The sequence below is a fragment of the Taeniopygia guttata genome, chromosome Z (assembly GCF_048771995.1).
Source record: "Taeniopygia guttata chromosome Z, bTaeGut7.mat, whole genome shotgun sequence".
Classification (NCBI taxonomy): domain Eukaryota; kingdom Metazoa; phylum Chordata; class Aves; order Passeriformes; family Estrildidae; genus Taeniopygia; species Taeniopygia guttata.
This window is the reverse complement of record NC_133063.1, coordinates 74,644,012-74,665,383: the sequence shown is the minus strand read 5'-3', so window position 1 is coordinate 74,665,383 and position 21,372 is coordinate 74,644,012. Positions and strand designations below refer to the sequence as shown.

Below are 21,372 nucleotides of genomic sequence, written 5' to 3'. Positions count from 1 at the left end.
TGTCAATGATTAAACCAAGTCTACATTTTTTTCCATAATGCTATGCTTCTGCTGTCAGCTCTGTTACAGCTCTGAAAGGATATTTATACCAATTAGGCAAAGAAACAGAGAGGCTTCTACATTGCTAGCCAAGTCTCTCACCAGTACTTCACTTGGCCCCTAGGCATAATTTCACAGCATTTCTCCCACCTATCGACACCTTTGAAATTTGTTTTCTGGAGTGATATTAATTACATTGCATGAGTTTTTTCTCACCATATGGGGCAATCTCACTTCTTGATGAAAAATGGCTATGTTAGCTATGTAATCAAAAGGTAGCTGTATGGATCCCAAGCGACAAGGAAATTTTAGCATTTGATTTGACTGAACCCTACATTCATCACCAGAAGAGATATTTGTCGTGGCAGTGTGAAGTTGCTATTAAAAAAAAAAATAAATCCAAAACATTATCATCGGTAGTAGCCAGGCTTTTTTAGAGAAGAGACTGGGCAGACCTAGCCTACTTAAGGTAAAAAACAGGGAATTATACTTTCATTCATATCAGGTGACAGCTAACTAGCTACTGAGTGTCTTGCTAAGAAATGGCTCTTCAGTCAGTAAAATGGAACTACCCAGTAGCTGAAGTCGCTGCAATCTACTGTGCCCTGCAAATCACTGGAAAAGCCTGGTAATTACTTAAACTGCCTGTGACTTGGGCTTTGCCAATCTTCTCTCACCCTTTACTTCCTGCCAGAGTTACTTGACTTGCTGATGAAGAGAAAAACATATTTATATATCTTTGATACCTATTTCCACATTTAAAGGTTCCCAATTACCTTCTGGTGCAGATTCCTACAAGTTTAGAACCTCTTAGACATGGTCTACACACTATGTTTTTATGAACTCCTATTGTCCTTGGAATTTCTTTCCCTCTGGTATAAGTTCCTACCATGGCCAGTAATCTTAGCACAAGCAAGCTCAGTCACACACTCAGCCCATGGAATGTGGTTTCTACCAGAGTAAAATGCAGTTACACAGCTAAACTGTCCATACCACTGTTAAAGTAGGCAACAAACTACATCTGCTACTACTAACCTGGTGGTTAGTAACCAGGTTACTAACCTGGTGGAGACAGACCTCAAGAAAATTAAAATAGTCATCTTTTGAGGTTAAAAATTAATATAGCCATCAACAGAGATATCCATGTGTGTAAAGGGACTGCTGAAGTGGTCAGTCTCCTGAAGATAATACCAAAACTGATTCCTTCTGCTTGGAAAGTGATATTCTCAGACAGGGCAGAAGGGGAGGAAAGGGAAGATAAAGAAGTCCTCCTGTACTTAATTTTAATATAAGTATTTTCTTTATAAAAGGCATTTGAAATATCAGGATTAACATGACCAATATCTGCTTACACTGTTCAAGTCATAGCAAGTGGATTGAGGAAGAATGTAAGATTTCACTTTTGCCCAGAGCAACGTAGTCAAAAGGCTAGGCTCTTCAGATAGACCTTTAAAAATAATGTTTTTGATAATATAATTTTAACAGGTTAAAACATGACTTTAAATAAGCATGAGGATGGAATACTATTCAGCATTTAAATATAGCTATTCTTTAATTACTGAATCTGATTTGAGACTTTAAACTAAGTGTGAGTTAAGAACCTTTCCCTTCTGAGGAGCTAAGACAACAGTAAAATGTATTCATGATTATAGCTAATGCGAAGTTAGTTCGAAAATTTCAGAATACTTTCTTTCCCCATCAGAAAAAAAAAAAAAACAAAAAAATGCTTATTTGAAATTTAAACACAGCAAGCTAAGACTTGAATAACTAGTCAGAATTGGATTCCTGTGACACTTACAAAGCAGTTCAGTGCCCTCTCCACCAGAGTGCAGCCACCCAATATGCCACTGGGCAGCAGATTTAGAGTGGTTAATAACAAAGATGCCAGAAATTAATCTATACATGCTAAATTAAGAAGACATTGTTCCTAAGATTACCATGCACTGCAGAAATTAAAAGCAATACTTTCAGAAAACAATTCATGCATTGCAGAAAGTGTATAAATCTGCATGCCTCTGAGAGAATGGGAGCCTAAAAAATACTTCCCCTGTTTGATAATCAAGCAAAAATGATGACCTTTCCCTCACACTTTCTTTCTTCAGCAACAAAAAAACATGCCATAAGATTTTGCAATAGCAATTATAAGTGACAGCTTACTAATGAAGCACAGGGGAAAGAGTCAAACTCCTTGCTGCACACATCTTTCTCATCCCTCTGGCTACACTGTAAAGGATGCTCTTTTTATTACTGTGAAACAAGAGAACTGTCCTGGATGTGGAAAATCCTCAAAACAAAAGTCTCAATAAACCAAAATTCTAAAATTTATATAAAATGTTTTGACAGAGAGACATTAGGTAAAAACTGAAAATATGTGAGATAGGAACCTCTGACCAACCAAAGTGTTGTGTAAATTATGCATCTATAAATGCAGAGGCAAGCAGTATATTTTTCTATAAACTGAAAATACCCTTTCACTGAAGAATGGGAGTGGTAAGACCCTTTTACTGACATCAGTAAAAAGGGAGAGTTAAATCATTAGCAGACATTAAAAATTGATTTGGCTACTTCTGGCAGGTGAAGTAAGATATTTTATTACAAAAATGATAAATCTTTTGGCTCTTTCTTTCAATAAATTGATTTTATGAAATAAAGAGCGATAAGCAAATTTTATGAAGTATAAACAGCATTTATTATAAATAATAACTCATGGCCCTAGAGCAAACGCTCTTGTGATTGATCACAGCAGCTAAATCCCTTGAGTGGCTTACAGCATATTCACATTGTACAGTCCATATGCTAACTAGATAACTGCCTAGTATGGAAAATTTATAAAGTTAAGGCTAATAAAAGTAGGGGGTTTTGCTGGATTTATTTTTCACTGCAGAGATGATGTAAATGGAGAGCAGCACAAGGCATGTCTTCAAGGGGGCTAACCCTACCTAATTCAAAGATACCACTCCCAAAAAGCAAAGGATATCTCTGTTTTCACCTTCAGAGTGCAATCAGGAGAAATAAAATACAAGCCAGAAAACTACAGTTTGCCTGCACATGACACCAGTACAGTTCCCAGAAGTGAGCACTTCCATATTGCAGAGCACAAGGACACAGTGACTGAGCAAAAGACAATATTGATTCAAAGCTACTCCAGCAAGTGAATGCTCTCAACAAGAGTTGCTGTTCTGGTGTCCCAAAAGGGTTTATGCAGCCCATGTAATTCAAGCAATGGTGCAAAAACACAATACCAGAAGCCCATATGGAAATGTCAATAAAAAGCAAACTTACAAGACCCTCCCAGCTATCATAGCAGTTATTTCTATGCAAACCTGTTATGGGAGCAACTTGCTTCCAACTCCCTGGGCTGAGTCAGCACTTTGATTTCACTTTTCAATAGTGAGTTTATGGATCTTGACTCTGCTGACATTTGTTTCAGAGAGGAAAAAGAAAAATGGTCCATAAGGTTTCCAAAAGCTGCAAAGCAAAACCAGGAATGCTTGTGAGAAAATTGAAAGCAGATTGCTGGGTGGACTCAACTGCCAGGGATCTTGAAGCTGGTAGGCTCTGCTATTACCAGGTGTTACTACAGAAATTACTCTAAACCTATGCTACTAGGTCACTAGTAGCTCACAGATAATTAGGTCTGAGGAAGCAGGAAGAAAGCACTGGCTTAGTATGCTATCACAAAATGACAGCATGACCATGTTAACCTTCCATCATGAAAAAGACTGCATGTCATCAAATAAGAAGACTTTCTCATTTGGGTGGTTCAAGATGTCCAGACATACCTTATCCAGGAAGCATCACCAGTTCCCATACACAGAATTCTGAAATAAGCTACTTTTCTAGATAGACAGTCTATGTTGCATTAATGGAAAAACTGTGAATTTTGGAGGGAGAAAACAATATTCTTTACCTTTCTTTTCACGTTTTAGCACATTACTATTTTCTTTTCTAATCTTTCAGTTGTGCTGCGCCAAATATGTTATGAGGTAATGTTTGCTTCAGACAAGTCTTCAGTTCTAGTCATCTGTCAAAGGGAAAAGTCAAACAGTGGTGCTGCTTCCACACCTGGTCCTTGAAAAAATCTATGGTACTGTATCTTCTTAGCACCTTACAAATGAATTATCATTTGCTTGCATTGGAAAAGCAATGTTGGAGATCACATTGAAAAGCATTCCATCCATCTTTGTCAAGAGATAGACTTGAACACAAACCTGAAGAGATTAAAATAGCTCTTCCTTACTATTTTATCTGAGCCAAAGACATTCCTCATCAAGCTGTCTTATGGCTGACTGAACTCTCCAAAAAGACTGGAAGGAACTTACATGTTGTCAATTGACACTACGCCTCTCTCATCCCTCCAAAAGTTTGGTTGGATAGTGACTTTCCACTGATGTCTGGCAGTCTTCAACCAGTACTCCTTCCTCCTGCCAGCTCCACTCACACAATAATATTGTACAAATAATTCTAATTTCTTTGTATTTCATATTTAGAATCATGGATGGGAAGGGATCTTTAGAAGTCATCTAGTCAGGGCCTCTGTGATAAGAAGGGACATCTTCAATTAAACTAGGTTGCTCAAAGCCCCATCCAGCCTGGCTTTGAACACTTAAAGAGATGAAGTATCCACAACTTCTCTGGGCAACCTGTTCCGGTGCCTCATCACCTTTGTTGTAAAAGATTTTCTCCCTTACATCTAGTCTGAATCTACCCAGTTACAGGTTAAAAACATTACCTCTTGTCCTATCACAGCTGACACTGCTAAAAAATCTGTCCTCATATTTCTTCCAGGATCCTTTTAGATACTGGAAAGCTGCTGTTACATCCCCATGGAGCCTTCTCTTTTCTAGGCTGAACTTCTCCAACTCTCTCAGTCTGTCTTCATAGGACAGGTGCTCCAGCAGTCTGGCTGTCTTTGTGGACATCTCTCTAGCAGATCCACGTAGTTTCTGTACTGAGAGCCCCAGACCTGAATGCAGTATTCCAAGTGGAGTCTCACAATTGTAGACTAGAAGGGACAGAATTCTCTCCCCAGCCCTGCTGCCCACACTGTTTTGGATGATTTGGATGCAGCCCAGGACACGTTTGGCTTTCTGGGCTGGGAGTGCCCATGGCTGGGTCATGTCCAGCCTCTCATCCACCTGCACACCCAGTCCTTCACAGCAAGGCTCTTCACAATCCCTTTACTCCCCAGACAGCATTTAGCTCACATGCAGGTCAGGAGGGCCTTTCAGGTTGTTCAAAAGTAGCAATGCAGAGTATATTCAGATCAAATTCAGGAAAATATAGTATTACAAGAACTGTCCTGTTCACCATTATTTTAGCAGCCCTATCCTTTGGGGAATATATGATATATGAAAATTAATACACTTCTTTACAGATTACCTCTGTAAAAGAAGAAAATATCAGAATCACATATTGTTACTCCCAGACTGATTAAAAGCACTGTTTAGTAGTTTTCAAATAATCTGCATTTTCTTAGTCTATAAGTCTTCCATAAAAGTGACTGCTGGACCCCATATTACTGAATAACATTAAAATGAGTACTTACAGAGTGCTCAACAACTTTGACACTTCAAAATTATGATTTAGTTTAATGTATTAAAATGATAATTTCATTGTATATTTTCTTGCAGCTAGAGGCAGGGGAAAAAAACTTATTACAGAAATATGCACATTCATTTTGATAAACAAGCTTTGTTTTCCATATCCTTCAGAAGTAAGGCTTTTTTCATAAACATAAAATCCATCTAAATTTGCACATCATCTATATATACTTTTATAGAAAAAAAAAATCTTAAGACTCACTCTGTCCTTCTCAGAATTTTTAAGCACTCACACATATTTAAATTATATATATGCACATTCCTTTAAAATGTGTTGTTAGGAGGGGCGTACAGCGTGTCTTATTTATTTTACTTGAAAAAGGCCTCTGCTAAATTCTGAACCAGTAAGGTCACAGAACATGCAGCACATGCTGCTCTGGAGCTAGATGTACACACCATACAAGGTGATTTTGGCGTGTTGGCTCAGTCAACTCTTAGAAAAGCAAAGGCTTGTGGTGGTTTCCTAAGCTGATAGTCCAATAAATAGAAAATCTTTCCCTGAAAAATGAAAGTAAGCATGCTTAAAGAATAACAGAAAAACTGAAAAATACAAATAATACATTCTTTTAGTTTTAATAGTTGCTTCAGGTCTAATCTAGCCTACTCGTCTTCAAATTGCCTAGTACTTTTTAATTTCAGCAGCAGAGTACCTAAAAACAGACAAGTAATTGTGAAACACCGGAGTTAAAGTTCTCAATCTCCTCGAATGAAGTGGTGATGTTACTGAATGCTGTTATCTCCTTGACTAGCTGATCTAAACAGTGTCTTTATACAATGCAGGATAGTTCCCAAGAAGTAACATGTGTAAACCTGCTTTTCTGCTTTCCCACCTACTAAAAATGGCATCATATGTCTTACAGGGTCGAAATATGCATCTTTGGCTAATTGCCCACATTCTGGAATGTGTACTTCACTAGTTTTATCTAATTTATCCCTTTGTGGTTAAATTTATCTCCTGCTGATACAGACATCATACAGAATTCCTTATATGATCATATACTTAATATTTGGGCAATCAACACGTGTTTTTTAGCCACATGCAGTTTATGAACTCTTGCAGTGCTACCAGCTAATTCACATGAGTAGCAGCAGACCTGCACTAACATGAGGACTGCTGTGTAATTCAGCTTCCTGATGGGTGAAAGAAAACCCCAGAATCCAGCAGGCTTCTAGTCTCAGTGCTGGCCCAAGACAGGGTCTTTGAGGAGTCACACACTCCCGTCCCTCTCAGCTCTGCTGACCAAAGTTTCTGGGATGTGTTTGTTGCTCTTAGCTACAAGAAGAACTTAGTATGTGACCCTGAAGTAGTGAAGCTGCCACTACCATCTCCCAGTTTAAATAACCTTATTGTAATAAGGTTATTTAAAATATCTCACCTTCTGTAAGGGGAGATAGTATTTCTTTTGAGCAACAATATGTAATAAAAAGTAAGAAATCTTGGGTCAATATATTGATATCTTGCATAGCTGATCTTTAAATTTCAAAACAAATCTCTGTATGGCTGGAGATCCTTTGGGAAATATTCTGTTGTGCAGATAAAGCACAAGATGAGGTTAAAATAATAAACCCACTTTTACTCCTAACTGCAGAGTCCCATTTTCATTGTTAGATTATGACTAATGCTAATATAATTTTCACTTCTTTTCCCTCAGATACATAAAAAAAGACCAAAAGCAGACTTAAAGCATCATCAAATCATAAAAATTTGTGTATAATTTCTGTGTCTTCTTTTTCTATCCCTCTAGATTGTCTGTCTGATTTTATTGCTCACCTATATGCCATTCTACTGTATCTATTACTCTCTACTGTAATGTTTTCTCATCACTGCATTTTTCATGTATAGGCATATATCTATCTTTCCCCTGCAATTGCTGGCTTGCTGGTGACTTCGACCCACAATGTGCTTCTCTTTTTTCCTCTAATCATAGGATTTCAGAAAAAGACAAGCCATAACCTTCTAATTTTTAGCTCTCTGGGACAGGACACCGTATTAAAAAACGTAAGAAAGCAAACAGGAAAAACGCCTTCGCTAAACTCCTGTAAAATTGTGCCACTGTTGGGGTGACAGTGGAGATACCAAAAACAGGAAAAATTTCAGCAGAGAAAATAATGTCAGTGTTGTAGAATTTGAGTTTTCAAATACTGTTGCATTAAAATACCACATAATTCATATCTGGATAAATCAATTATAAATGTGGTTCCTCAATGACCATTCATTTATTTCAGGTTATGGTTATCAATCCAGTTGTCTTTAGATATTTTTTATGTTCTAGATTCTAACATAATAAGAAAACTCTGACCAGCCCTTGAATAGGACTATGACAGTTCCTGAAAGAAACAACAACATTTTTTTCAAACAAAATGCACTCACTGGTAACTTGCTTTGATTAGAAAACAAAAGATTAATGGAAGATTCAAAAAGGATTAATTTGCTGTTAGTATGTTATCTGTCATGCTTCTCTTTATTGAACAAAATGCAGTTACAAAGAAAACAGATCTAATTATCCAAATCACTCTAAAGAAGCTGCAGAAGAATAACAAAATTAATTATGGTATGAAAGTTTATGATCACATTAATCAAGACAGCCAGTTTCAAGAGCCTATGACAGTGGGTAAACAAGTTATTTTCTAAAAGCAATTACCTGACATACAGAAGAGATCCACTCAGGGATACTTTTGCTTGGAAGGGCTATGAGAAAAGGTCTGGATAAAATCACACAAGTGGCTCATTTCAAATAAAGGACCAGTTTCAGAAAGATCCATCACATACTCCATCACAAACACCCCTGGAAATGATAGACATGTATCCTTTGTACAAAGTATCTGAGGACACAAATTGGCACACTCCATGAGGGAAAACTGAACACATCATTGGCACCCCTACAACATTTGTTAAATGGAACACTCCAGATAATCTTGAGAAAAGGAAAAGGATGATGACCTAAAAATCTGGAAGTGGCTTCTGAATTAGGAAAAATTACACACACAAGAACAAGGAAAGTTATTCAAGTAAGCAGTAACACTTGCACATGCAGCTCAACATCCTTCAAGCCATGGCAAACATCCAGAGCATCAGAAAAATGTGGGTGGGGGAACAAGGGAAGGGAGAAGCAAATAACGAGAGGATGTGAATAATTCTTCGAAGATTATATTGATATGTAACTTGCCATCCTGTTATGTTAAGAAGCAACAAATTCCTCATTGGTTTTGTATAATTAATATCATTAAATGTTTGTATCAAAATTTGCTCTCAGCAAGACATACTATGTTACTGTAGGAAAAATTGTTTATTTTTGCTGGTAGTCTTGAAGAGGTAGGAGGTGAAGAAGATATTAAAGCATAAGAAAACAGAGTGCAATGGTTAAAGCAATTCTGTGAAAATAAGAGATTTCCAACATTAAACTAATCCCTTTCCTCTTCCTTCCTTCCTTTCTTGATCTAATGAATGAATTGGTAGCCAAGAGAAGTCCAAGTCTAAAAGGCGCATCAGATTAAATAAATGTTTAGTGAAAGGTCTGAGGAAAAAAAAAAAAAAAGGAAATACTTGCCTCAAAAGATTAAAGGACATCATAAGAAGTTAAGTGTTTATCATATTAAAGACCCAGTTACCTTCTCAGTTAATTGCTTCTTTCCATGCTTGATTCAAAACTCTTTGCCAATGGGCAATATATTATTGCATATAACTATTCAAAACATTTCCAGTGAGATTTCTGTGCCTGTTCATTAATGTTGCTAGAAGAATTCCTTAAGTGAAAATCCAGGGTTATCCTCTATTCTGTTTTCATAACTTCCTCTGAACCATCCCTTTACAGATTTTTTTTCAATTTTCTTTTTCTTGGAAATGAAAGTATATTTTTGAAAGTACTGTAGTCTGAAGATAACCTTGCTAAAACCCTGGTTTTGCAAGCATTTGTAATAGATATGGCAAAATTGATTCAAGTAATTTATTCATACCTTGTAATAGGTATGGCAAAATTTATGGCATAGATACTAAATTTAAAGAAACTCAAAGCAGCACCTACACACTCTATTCAGGAAATGGTACAGAATTACTTTATTTTGCTTTCTATGTTCTGCTTAAACACAAAAAATAATTCTTCTTTGCTTTTCATAAGTAGTTTACCATTGGAGGTAAGAATAATAAACATAGGTTACTTATGTTCATTTAATATCGTGAGTCATATAAATAGGATTTCTAAAGGCAGATCTATCCTCTTTGACTGAGCAATTAAAAACAGTACTCTATATTTAATTTTCATAACCCAAGTTGTGAAAATACTTCTTGTTTCTGAAGACAAACACAATCTCAAATTTCATATTGGCTATATTGTATATGTATATTGTAAATGTCATATTGGCTATATTGTACATAATTATTTAAAAATAATTTCAGATTATTTCTGCCTTATTCTGCCTTTAAAAATTCGTATTTCATTCTTTTGTAACTGAATTTTTAGTTTTACTTTTGCGTCCAATAACCATCAGCTTTCAATGTCCTGCAATGATTCCCTATTTTCCAGATTGTGTTAAAAATATGAAAGACATGTTTCTTCTGCTCACCTATGAGAATGTTAATGGAGAATTTCTACCTGTTGCTGTCTGGAAAGGAACAGTTCCAAACATTCACCATTTGAGGCTCAATAGATGTTTGCTTTCCTTTATTTAAGGGAAAAAAAATAGCAAAAACAACCAACCAGCCAACCAAAAAAAACACCAAAACCAACCAATCAAAAAAGCTTTTGTCATGACCACATCTCTTGCTGCACTCCTCAGAGACATGACACAAGCTGAAGTGATTTGAAGCTGTAGCCTAACCCCAGTAATTTCATTCTCTCACTATTGTTGTATGGGAGAACCTTTCAGTTCCTCAACATAATGATATGCGATTTCTAAAAAACAAGTGGCATTGAAAGGAGGAGGGGAAAGCTGGTCTCTTAAACAGTTAACAAAAAAATGTTCTATTTAAGTTCTTAGTGTTGAAAGAGATTTTTCAAATCTCTGTTGCTCACTCTTTCACAACTTTGAATTCAGCATCTAGTAAAGAAGATGATGTTAAACATGAACAACAACCAAATTAAAAATTCCACAATTTCAGAATTCACATATTTAGACTAAACACGCACAAACACATGCCTTACCAGCAACGTGGGAAGTATATCCAGGCTGCCATGTGACCATATATTCTTGTAGTCATTCTAGCACACACTGAAGATGTTTTGAACTCTCTTAAATTTTACAATTCAGTGTAAGTTTTTTGTCCTTCTCAGAGGTACAAGTGTACATCCCAGTGCTTTTAAGAAACTAGGATTCCTTGAATCCATAGGCTCCATTCTATCTTCATCTCATAGGACTATCTGAATTTTTCAAATCATAGCAGTTTGCAAGAGTCTTTCATCCTGACATTTTGAAATACTTAGAAAATGCAAACAGAAGCAAAACCACTATAAACCAGCAAAAATATGAACAGCATGAAATGTTTTTTTATGTACTTCTATAAGTTTAAATACTAAAATCCTCCTGCCCTGCTAAAATGGGATGCAGGAGAAAAAAAAAAAAATGGTTGTAAACATTATTTTGGCCTTAAGATATGTGATGTTCTGTGCTTTTTATGCAAATCAAGAATCCATTCTCAATTCCAAGTTTATAACAGATGCTGCTATTCAGACAAACACTTCTACTGCAATAATTGCAAATACACCAAAAACTCAGTTTGAAAAATTAAATACAGTTATCAGGTTTGATATTCCCACTTCTGATCTTGGTCACAATAAGGTGCCTGTATTATACAGACAACCAGCTAGATAAATACATAAATATGAAGAATTGTAGATGGAATTTTTCACGAAAGTGGTGTCTCCAGATGAAAAGATGTACTGTCAGTCCTTTGGTTTCTATCTCCTGTATTTTAGCTAGGCTACAAAGAGTTGACAAAAGCATTATGGCACAGTATTTAAACACTGGAAGCTTCTTCCTAATTTTTGTTCTAATTTTTGCTTTCCAGACCATGATTTTACCCAGGATTCCTGACAAATTCATCAGTAGCTGTAAACTTGGTAAAAGCTGAATATCATTACTAAAGCAGGGATAATGATGGAAAGAGCACTGAGAAAGATTTTGAAGATGTCTTTACACAATGCAGACTTTGGGGAGGAGACATATAATCTTGTTAGAAAAATGCTGCCAGAAGATGCTTAGTTGAATCTCAGAGCTGTCATGTGGGAAAATCTAACTTCAACTATTTAAAACATAATTTTCAGGTGTTAATCCTAGAATCTGAAAACACTCAGCTAGCAAAAATGCAGCTAGCAGAGATTCTGCCATTAAAACCTGTGCTTTCCACAGTAGTTATTTACATTGTAATATCTTCTGAATAACTTTGTCAAGAACTAGGTCGTGTTATGTGCTTCCTAAAGAACATATAAATTCCTGCTTCAAAACCATATAGAAATATAAAAAACACAAGAAAATATAGTTTCATCTCTGTTTTACAACTAGAAAAGCCATATAAAGAATGCAAAATACAGCGTACATTAGAAACATTAGGAATTCAAGACCTCATCTTGATCCTGTGGCAGGATCTACAAACAAAATATCCCCTTCTGTGAGTAGGTTTATATGGGGACAGGAAGAGGTAGAAGGTTTTTAAGAGGAAAAGGAAAAGTAGCCCGGCCATAATTTCTTGAAAATATATTTCAGATTCATGGAAAAAATTTCATTTATATCAACATGTTTGATATAACATTCTCCATTGGTTTTTTCGGGTGTTGGGGGAAGTGCAGCAATTTCTTCCTGTTTGATGAATTCTGCTGTATTTCTTTGTCTGAACAGCAACCAAGCATCAAGTCTTCTTGGGATTTTTTTCCTTTATATGTCTCTTCTAGGAGATAAAAGCATTCTTCACTGCATGGCTGCTCAGGGTCAAATAGATTTCTCTGCAATACAAAGTTACTGCAATAAGAAGTCTAAGCTAGCTTTCCAAGTTATATTGGAAACTAATGGCACTTGAGTAACCCCTGTGCTCAGCTTCCTTGCAGAAGCCAGTCATCAAATAATAAATCCTTTCTACACTACAAACTCACTATGATTTACCCAGGGCAGGTATGTTTGAAATTTGAATTTACAATCATTGTTTCCAACAGACATACATCAGGAAAATTGAATAAATAAAACAATGCAAGGATAAGACTATTTCCTGGTCTTTGACTCAAAGCCTCAAATCACATACTTCTTGTTTCACTATGCTCATTTACTTTTGAAATGTAAATCACCTGTTAAAAAAAAATTTCCTTCTCCATTTCCACTGTCCTACCCCAAGATACTGTAGCAAAAGCCCATAGAAACAAGAAAGAGTTTATCATCTCAGCTCAGTCATTTCTTTGGGAGTTAGTGTAAGTCAGGATGAGTGTGGCTACCCTCTATCTCATCTGAAAAAAAACACTAAGAGAAATAAAATAAAATCACATAAAAGATATAGCCACACAGGAGTTTTTGGCTTTTCTGTTAGATGGTACTGTCATACTTATACATAATGTCTTTCCTTCATGTCAACTTTTCACAGAATACAAAAAAAATTACAGTGCAAGGGAAAACTGGTTTCTGCAGCCCCCTGAGTTACACAGAATGGCACCATTATTTTAACAATGTCAAAGTCCAAAAGCAGGTATTTCTATTTATTGCAATATGCATGCCTGTTTAATAAAGTCAAAACAATTACTGGCAGTTTTGTATAAATCCACTCTTCCCTTCTCAAATATCTTTTGGAAGAATATACGTATATAGGGTCAGTTAAAAAAAAAATATAGGTACAGATTAAAATTCTGGAAAAACTTGGTTGAGTTAAAAGCAGCAGGATCAAACAACACTCCACAAGTCATATCTGGGACTGATGTAATGCCATTATTTATGACATCTAGCCATATAGAATTATGAAAAATCTGAAGCATGGATACAAGAATAAGCTTTGTTTAATTCCTCTGATGGGTGTTATTGGCCAAGACAATCCTGCTAGATCACCCCCTCCATTCCTGCACCAGTCTTGAACTGGTGTGTAAGCAGCACATATAATACTGCTTTTGTGCACTCAGTAGAACATACTGAACAAACAGGCTTTCTGCAGTTCAGCAGAACACATTGTTGTAACACAAGTTCACATATATATGTTCAGTCCAAGTGAGGCATCATCTTTTTTCATCTCCTTTATTTTCTTCTTCCACTTGAAGAAACGTAACTGTGTCCAACAACACCAGTGAGGTAGTCATCCCAGAATGTATTCTAGGATAACTTCTGTAGCTCCAATAGATGTATTTCCAAAAGGCCTTGAATTGCCTCTTTGCTTTCCACTTCACCCCCTCTTGGTAGCTTTCCTTGCACATACATGTTCAACAATTATGCTGACTGCACATTTCTCTCAAAAGGAATAAAAAATATACCCTTAAGACTGAAAAGGGTGTAAAGAGTTTAATTAAATTTAATAGGGGCATGACTCAGATGCACTCAGATGGCATAATTCACCAAGCCTTGTAAATGACATGTTACTTTGCCATTACACTGCTTACTGCAACAGAAACATCTTGCTTGCAGGTAGGACAGAACTGCAAATTCAGAATGCAAAGTGCCTTAAGGTGTGGAAAGCAACATGCACCCATGCTATAGAGGAGCTGTTATAGGAGGATTTAAAGGACAGGACCAGAAGCATACAGGGAATACTGTAAAATAGTAAAGTGGTGCAAAATTCAGCCAATCACTTGCTAGTCTATTCACCATAAATCATCCCAATAGAAGACTTCATCACATTTCATTATCTTCTAGATCACAAGTAAGGCATATTTTACTGTGTTTTTCATTAAAAAAACCAACCCAAACAAAAGTTCCCAAACAAACAAAAGAAAGGACACTGAAGAGTAAAATTACTGAAGTGTGGAAGTGTAGATTACAGTGAAAAATGATTTTTTTTTTCTTTTTAATGTTAAATGAAAGTCTAAGAAAAGACTTAAGAAGAACATTCAATTTCTAACCAAGATTTTCAGAAATCCTGATATAAAACACAGGCCTATCTGATAGCCACACAGAATTCCTTAATCCTAGGGAAAAACTAGCAGGAATAATTTATATCCTCTGAGGTTCCATAAAGTTCTAGTAGTGTTCACTTTGTGCACCCAATGTGAACTTCTACACCAAGAACAGAGATGCATTTAAATTTTAAGTTTAATTTTAATTTCTATTCTAAGAGAAGCAATTTACAGGGGTATGAAACTGGAACATGATACTAGTAATCTAATCCACGGAAATATAATTTTTCTTTTCCCTTTACCTTCAGGAGGCAAAAGCAATTTCAGAAGATGAGTTTATTGGGATCAGGAGGAACTACAGAGGTCTTGTCAGAAACTGACAAGACCAGTACAATCAGACCAGTGCTAAAATATTCCCATCCCCTCTCTTTATCTCTGAACTTGTTGTAGCTCTTTTTTAATCTGCAGTAAGAATTCACAAACCCTTGGTTCACCCTTTTGTACATATGACTGCTGTAGGATCCATATGTAATAGCATCTTGTGAATAACCTGACTTTGGTGCAACAGGAGAAGAGGAAGTATCACTTCTTTCCCTGCACATATTCACATATGCACATATTCACATATGGCCTGTGAACATGTGTGAAAATGCTGAGGGCTTAAATCTCTAGTGAGCTGTGGGCTATGAATGCTCAGAAATCAGTAACTTAAAGAAACTTATTCCCACTTTCATAATTCCAGCAATCGACATCTCCAGTGCAAGTCCTTTGTCTTGCTAAATATTTAACCCTTCTTCACAAAGAAACTAAAGGCACTTAAGGTTTTCATGAAAAAAAAGTTCATGAGAACTGTTTTAAATTCTCAGAAAGGGCAATAGTTTTTTATTAATCTTTCCTAAAAACAGTCAGTTGAAGCCAGGTGTACCTACTACAGGTTGAAGTTAGCCCACCATGGTAAAAAGCTTGCCCAAAGTGTTTTCTTAAAGTAAAGAGCAGCTCTGCAGGAAAAGATTGGGCACACAAAACTAACCATTAGCTGGCAACATTTCCCCTGTCCTAGAGAAGGCAAATGTTATCCTGGTCTGCAATAATGAAATGACTGCCAATAGTCTGAGGGGGGTGATCCTTCCCATCAAACACAGCACGGATGAAGCCATGCCTGGAGGCTTGTGCCCAGCTCTAGGCTCTCCAGCACTCGAGAGAGAAGGACATAAGGAGTCCAACAAATGGCTACAGCGTTGATGGGGGGACTGCACTGACAGGCTGAGAGGCACTGTGCAGCCTGAAGAAAGGCAGGCTTGGGGAGATCTTATTAATGCATATAAATACCTGAAGGAAGGGTGTAAAGAAGACATAGTCAGGCTCTTTCCGGTGGTGCCCAGCAACAGAATATGAGGCAATGTTTGCAGACTGAAACATGGGACGTTCACTCTGGCCTTTAGGATGCGCTCAGGGTGAGCTCTGGAATAGGTTTCCCAGAGAAGTGGTAGAGCCTCCTTCTCTGAAGACAGTCAAAAGCTGCCTGGACATGATCCTGGGCAGTTGGCTCTATGGAGCCAATTCCCCTGTTTGCCTAGGGGAATTGGACAGGATGATGCCTAGAGGTTTCTGCCCACCTTATTCAGACTATGATTCTGTGATTCTAATTGGAAGGGAAGGATGAAACAACAGGAAGTTGACTATATCAGTTGATTATGTAAAAAAACATCTTACTGTGATTTTTTGCCTTGAGTTGACAATATAACCAAGAACATTTGATCTATTATAAATCTCAAAAGAAAACTCTAGTCCTTAAAGTAACAAAAGTTTATTTAAACCTTCCACAAGAAGATGAAACTACACCTGAGTTTGCTCATATTTAATACTGCCAGCCATAATTAGGTTCATCAATATAACTTTGATCACAATGCTTCCAAGATTTATGAAAAACACACTACAGAATTGCTTTCATGGGTACAAAACTGCTTTCAAGATGATCGTATGTGAAGCAAGTAAGGGCATGGAGATATTTTAGTGCCAGCTGACTAATAGACCCATATAAATACAGTACTTGTATCCTAATATTTTGTCCGTCCTCATCTCATGTTTTTCCTGCAGTTTTATCCTAAATTACTCCTGACGGAAGCATTTTGATCCTCTTACTATAATATGGTCAATTTTTCAAAGGTAGGGAATGTGGTTTTATTTTCAGTATCTTTGACTGGCTTTATTTTCAGCTTTGGCCAGTAGAAGAGGAAGTTATAGTCTTCTCTGGACAATGGAACAAAATGCAGTGGATTTTTACTTGGTAAGTATTTTTCTGGGGAAGGATAAAGGTAACTGCTTATTGTTAAGCAACTATATGAATATATTTTGTCATTACACACAACTGTTTTAAAAAGATGCTCTCTTCTCCATATGACTATTTCCTGATACATGAAACACCACAACTTTACTTCCTTCTACCGTGTAACAGGTGTGGTGGACATAAAAAGGGTACACTGTAGCAAGCACAATGATGTAAATACAAACTAGAACAGCATATAGCAAATATGTGGCTCAGCTAGTCTGAGATTACAATGGCCACCAAGCAAAATCTGTTTACCAATGACCTACATTTGCTTACACCCCTTCAAGACCTAAACCTACTCACCCTGACTAGCCTATAAAACACATGTGCACATATGCACGAATCTCATACATGAAGTTTTAGGCAGAGCATGAACTACAACTTCTACAATAACTATTATGTACAATGCAATTTTAGATGCTATTTAGGTTCTTTTGTTGAGGTACTTACTATAATCACAGCCAAAAATATAAAAAAATAAATCCCTGTGAGAAGAATCACTCTAATAAGAGAAGTTCCACTAAAAGCCAATATATTCATTTATAGACCAAAGGCAAAAAATATTAAAGAAAAAAAAAATGTAGTAGACATTAAAAAATATGTGAAAAGATTAAGAAGATATTGAAATCCACAGAAACACTGAACTGAGAAGGCAGTAGGAGAAAATGTCAACCCAAGAAAATTTGTTCTTAATTCCAAAATAGAGCTCAAAGAGTTCAGACCTACATTTATTAATAGATCTTATTTATCACTACTGAAAAGAGCCAATTGGATCTAGTTTAAAAATAGTAATAACTATTTTTAAACTAGATCATAATAATTAAAATCATAATTTTAACTAATAAAATAATTAAAATAATAATTAAAATAGTAATAACAACAACACATGATTTGAAGACTCTTTTTTTTTTTCTCCTTAAAAATAATAAAAATAATTTAAAAAAAAAGAAGGAAAGATAGAAAGAAAATTATGAAAAGGATTTAATATGCTCTTTTGCCCCATACTTGGAAATGTTCAGAGTCAGGCTGGATGGGGCTTTGTGCAACCTAGCTTGATGGATGGTGTCCCTGCCCATGTCAGGGAATTTGGAACCAGATTATACTTAGGTCTCTTTCTATCAAAACCAGGCTATGATAATACAGAATGATACTGAAATATCATCCAAACCCTAAATATGAGCATTCATACTTAGTAAATGAGAAGAATAATTTTTCACCTTAATATAATCAGAATTTTAAATTAATAAATACAGCATTACAGAATTGCAGTTTCTTTATATAACACAGAGAGAGACATATACATATATATATGTGTACACACACACATGTATATATATACATACATATATATATATATATATATATATATATATATATATATATATATATATATACATATATACCTTCTTTGTGATACAGGCATATAGGCATATAGGCATATAACTTGGGGCTGCTCAGTGAAGCATAACTTTAATCCTCACTTATTTCACTATCTCACTTTACAAATGCAAGAAAAACAACAGGAGGTTTCCTGAGCTGATTATGTTCTTGGCCATAGGAAATGCTGTCTATGAGGACAACTGATTTTATTCACACTATCTGTGTGTAAATTTGAGACTAGCCGAAATGCTATTTCAAGAGTAACACTATCTCAGTAAGTGTAAATGAAATTTTTGTGACTAAGTATCCAACATATAAGCAAGGGGAAGCTGCCTGTTTCAGCTCCCAAGCCATTGCACTGCATCTCTATCACTCCACAATTTTCAAATGTAAATCTGAATACTCTGTATTTGCTTGTAAAAAGAAACAAGGAGATATTTTAGTTCCTCACTCAGCAGAACTGCTTGCAAGAAAGAGGGAAAGCAGGTGCACAGGGCCAGGATAAGCAGGAAGAGAGCAGAATGCCAAGGGAGATCAGCTTGATCTCTATCCTGGGAACAGAATTGATGGCAGGATTAAAGGAAGTGGCAGATGAAGTTTCCTTTGCAGGATCACAGCTATTACAATTCTAGAGGCCTGTTTTAGAAAAGACAGCAGATACCATTGGAGAGTGGTCTCTGTGGGCCAGTCTGGGCATCCTGAGGATACCAGTGCTACCAAAGCAACCTGCAATATTTTTCAACAATCTTTCAGTGGCATAGTCCTGACCCAGTCCTGGTCACATGCCTTCAGGTGCAGGCTGGCATCACACTTCATCCCTCATGGCATTCCACAGTGCTTTTGAATAGATTCCTTGCACAGAGCCCAAAGTGGTGCGATAACAGAAGGCAAAGCAGTCTAGCACAAAAGTTTCTCTATCAAAACAAATAACTTTACTCAGATGACTAGGCAACTTGCCCATGGATGTACAGTTACTGTGGAGGTTCAAGAGAGGAGAAAACACATTTCATGAGCACAGAAGGCCAAAAATTCAAATACAGATAATTATATGTCTGAGTTTATTTCAAGTGACACTGTATCTTTTTTTTTTTTTTTTTAATTAAGGTATTGTTTGTTGTTTTCTTGTGAGATTTAAAATATTGGTCTAAATACAAAAATAGCATCATTACTGAAATGTGCTATTATTTATTTAAAATTCATCTTTGACATTTAGGAACCAAATCAAATAGGAACAATTGCAGAGAACCATGTTCACACCTTTTTTTCTTTAAGGCACAAACAAAGGTGAAAGTAAGTTCATACATTGTCTCCGGAGGAGTAACTGGTGCATCCTCAGTGAGTATTTATTGTAATTATTTTATTTTATTTTATTCTATTCTATTTTATTTTGCTGGAGTCGGAAATAAAAGCTGGGCAATGGCAAATTGATAAGTCAGCAAAAAAAGACTACCTGTAAAGCACATTAGAGCATGTAAATTACACCCAAGGGAAACGCACTGACACGGCCCCGGCTTTCGGAAACACCCGTGTGAGAAACGCAGGCGGAGATTCTAAGTTTCTCTGTATCTTGGAGAGTATTTCCCCGCAGTGAAGCAGGCTGAGCCCCTCACTCGCGACATTCGTTAAAGCTCAGGAACACCGCAACTTTTTAACGACCCTTCCATCCTGCCTTGCAGGGAGCGGGTGAGCCCGGCCGGGCTGACGGAGGGGCGCGCCCGGCCAGCCCAGCAGCGGCAGAGTGCCCGGCCCCGTGCGGGCAGGGCTGCGGCAGCCGGCACCACCTGCGGCCGAGGAGCAGCGACCGCGGCAGCGCTGCCCGGCCCGGGGCGCCGCGGCAGCCGCAGGTGCGGACCTCTCGCCACCCCAGCACGGCGGGACAGCGGCCCGGAGAGCAGGGTGGGCGACCCGCGAGCCCCCTTACCTGTGCGACGGCAAGGAGCCCCAGGGCGAGGGCGAGCGGGGCGGCGGCGGTGCCCCGGCGCTGCCCCGCGGCCATCCTGCTCCCGCGGCGCTCCGCCCGCCTCGGGCCGCCGCCGCGCCTCTGCGAGCGGCGCGGGGTGCGCGGCGCCGCCGGCCCCGCAGGGCAGGGAGGTGCGCGGGGCGCGGCCCCCGCCGCCGGACGCGGGGAGGGAGGCGCGGAGCCGCCCACGGCGGTCCGCCCCCGAGGGTCCTCCGGGCAGGGGTGCGGACCGAGAGCGGGCGGGGCACACGGGGCTCGGGTAGCGACGGGTGGCCTCGGGACGGGAGAGGACGGAGCGCACGGGCAGCGATTGGCGGTGCAGGCAGCGATGGACAACACAGAGGGAGAGAGCGAGGGAGAGGGTTCGACGTTTGGGAAGGGATGGGCGTGCGGACAAGAATGGGGCACGCAGGCAGGCACAGAGCGTGCAGGCTGGAATGGGCGTTCCAGTCTGGGGCACACAAGCAGGCATTGGGCATGCAGAGAGGGACGGTGTATGCAGGCGGATATGGCCATTCAGGCCCGGATGCTTAAAGCAGGAGCAGGGTATATGGGCAAGGGTGGCAAGCGCAAGGCAGGCAGGCATAGCCAGTCATGCAGGTGCAGGGTGTGCGGATCCAGGGACGCGCCCCCACCTGCCGTGGGGTACCGGTGTGCTTTCTTTGACACGTTTGCCTACTAAGCCTAAGAGAGTTTCCAGGATACTAAGCTGAAATGCTGTAGTGCTGACTCCTGCTGCCCACGTCTGCCTGTAGGTAAAGGCTACAGGTGGTTAGCCAAGGAAGCAAAGCCCCTTCATACAGCTAGTTCTCTCAGTTACCTTCAAGCCCTCACTTAAAGTTTTTGGCTAGTATCTGCAACTCCATCATCTGCTAACACAACAGTCAAAATGTAAGCCGTGACAAACAAGAATCTGACTAAAATTGTGTTGGCTGCTTGTAAAATGTTCATGGCAGCTCCTGTATGTCTCTTGCAAAGCCACAAGAAAATGTATCGTTATTGCGCATGTCCCTAAAGTTCCTACCATGACTCTATTTGAATGCTCCCACAGCA

At 38.2% G+C, this 21,372-nt stretch overlaps 1 protein-coding gene across 2 annotated transcripts in view; it reads right to left on the bottom strand.

Moving 5' to 3' along the window:
* The window catches only part of ADAMTSL1 (ADAMTS like 1), a 391,430-nt gene extending 370,482 nt beyond the window's left edge, over window positions 1-20,948 (bottom strand). The window contains exon 1 of one of the 2 annotated variants that reach the window (XM_030258675.4): window positions 20,281-20,948. In XM_030258675.4, coding sequence (XP_030114535.4) covers window positions 20,281-20,835 — 555 coding nt within the window. In that variant the 5' untranslated portion in view covers window positions 20,836-20,948. The remainder of the gene's footprint in view (window positions 1-20,280) is intronic. The other variant, XM_030258676.4, reaches the window with a different exon arrangement.
* Between the last annotated feature and the right edge of the window lie 424 nt (window positions 20,949-21,372).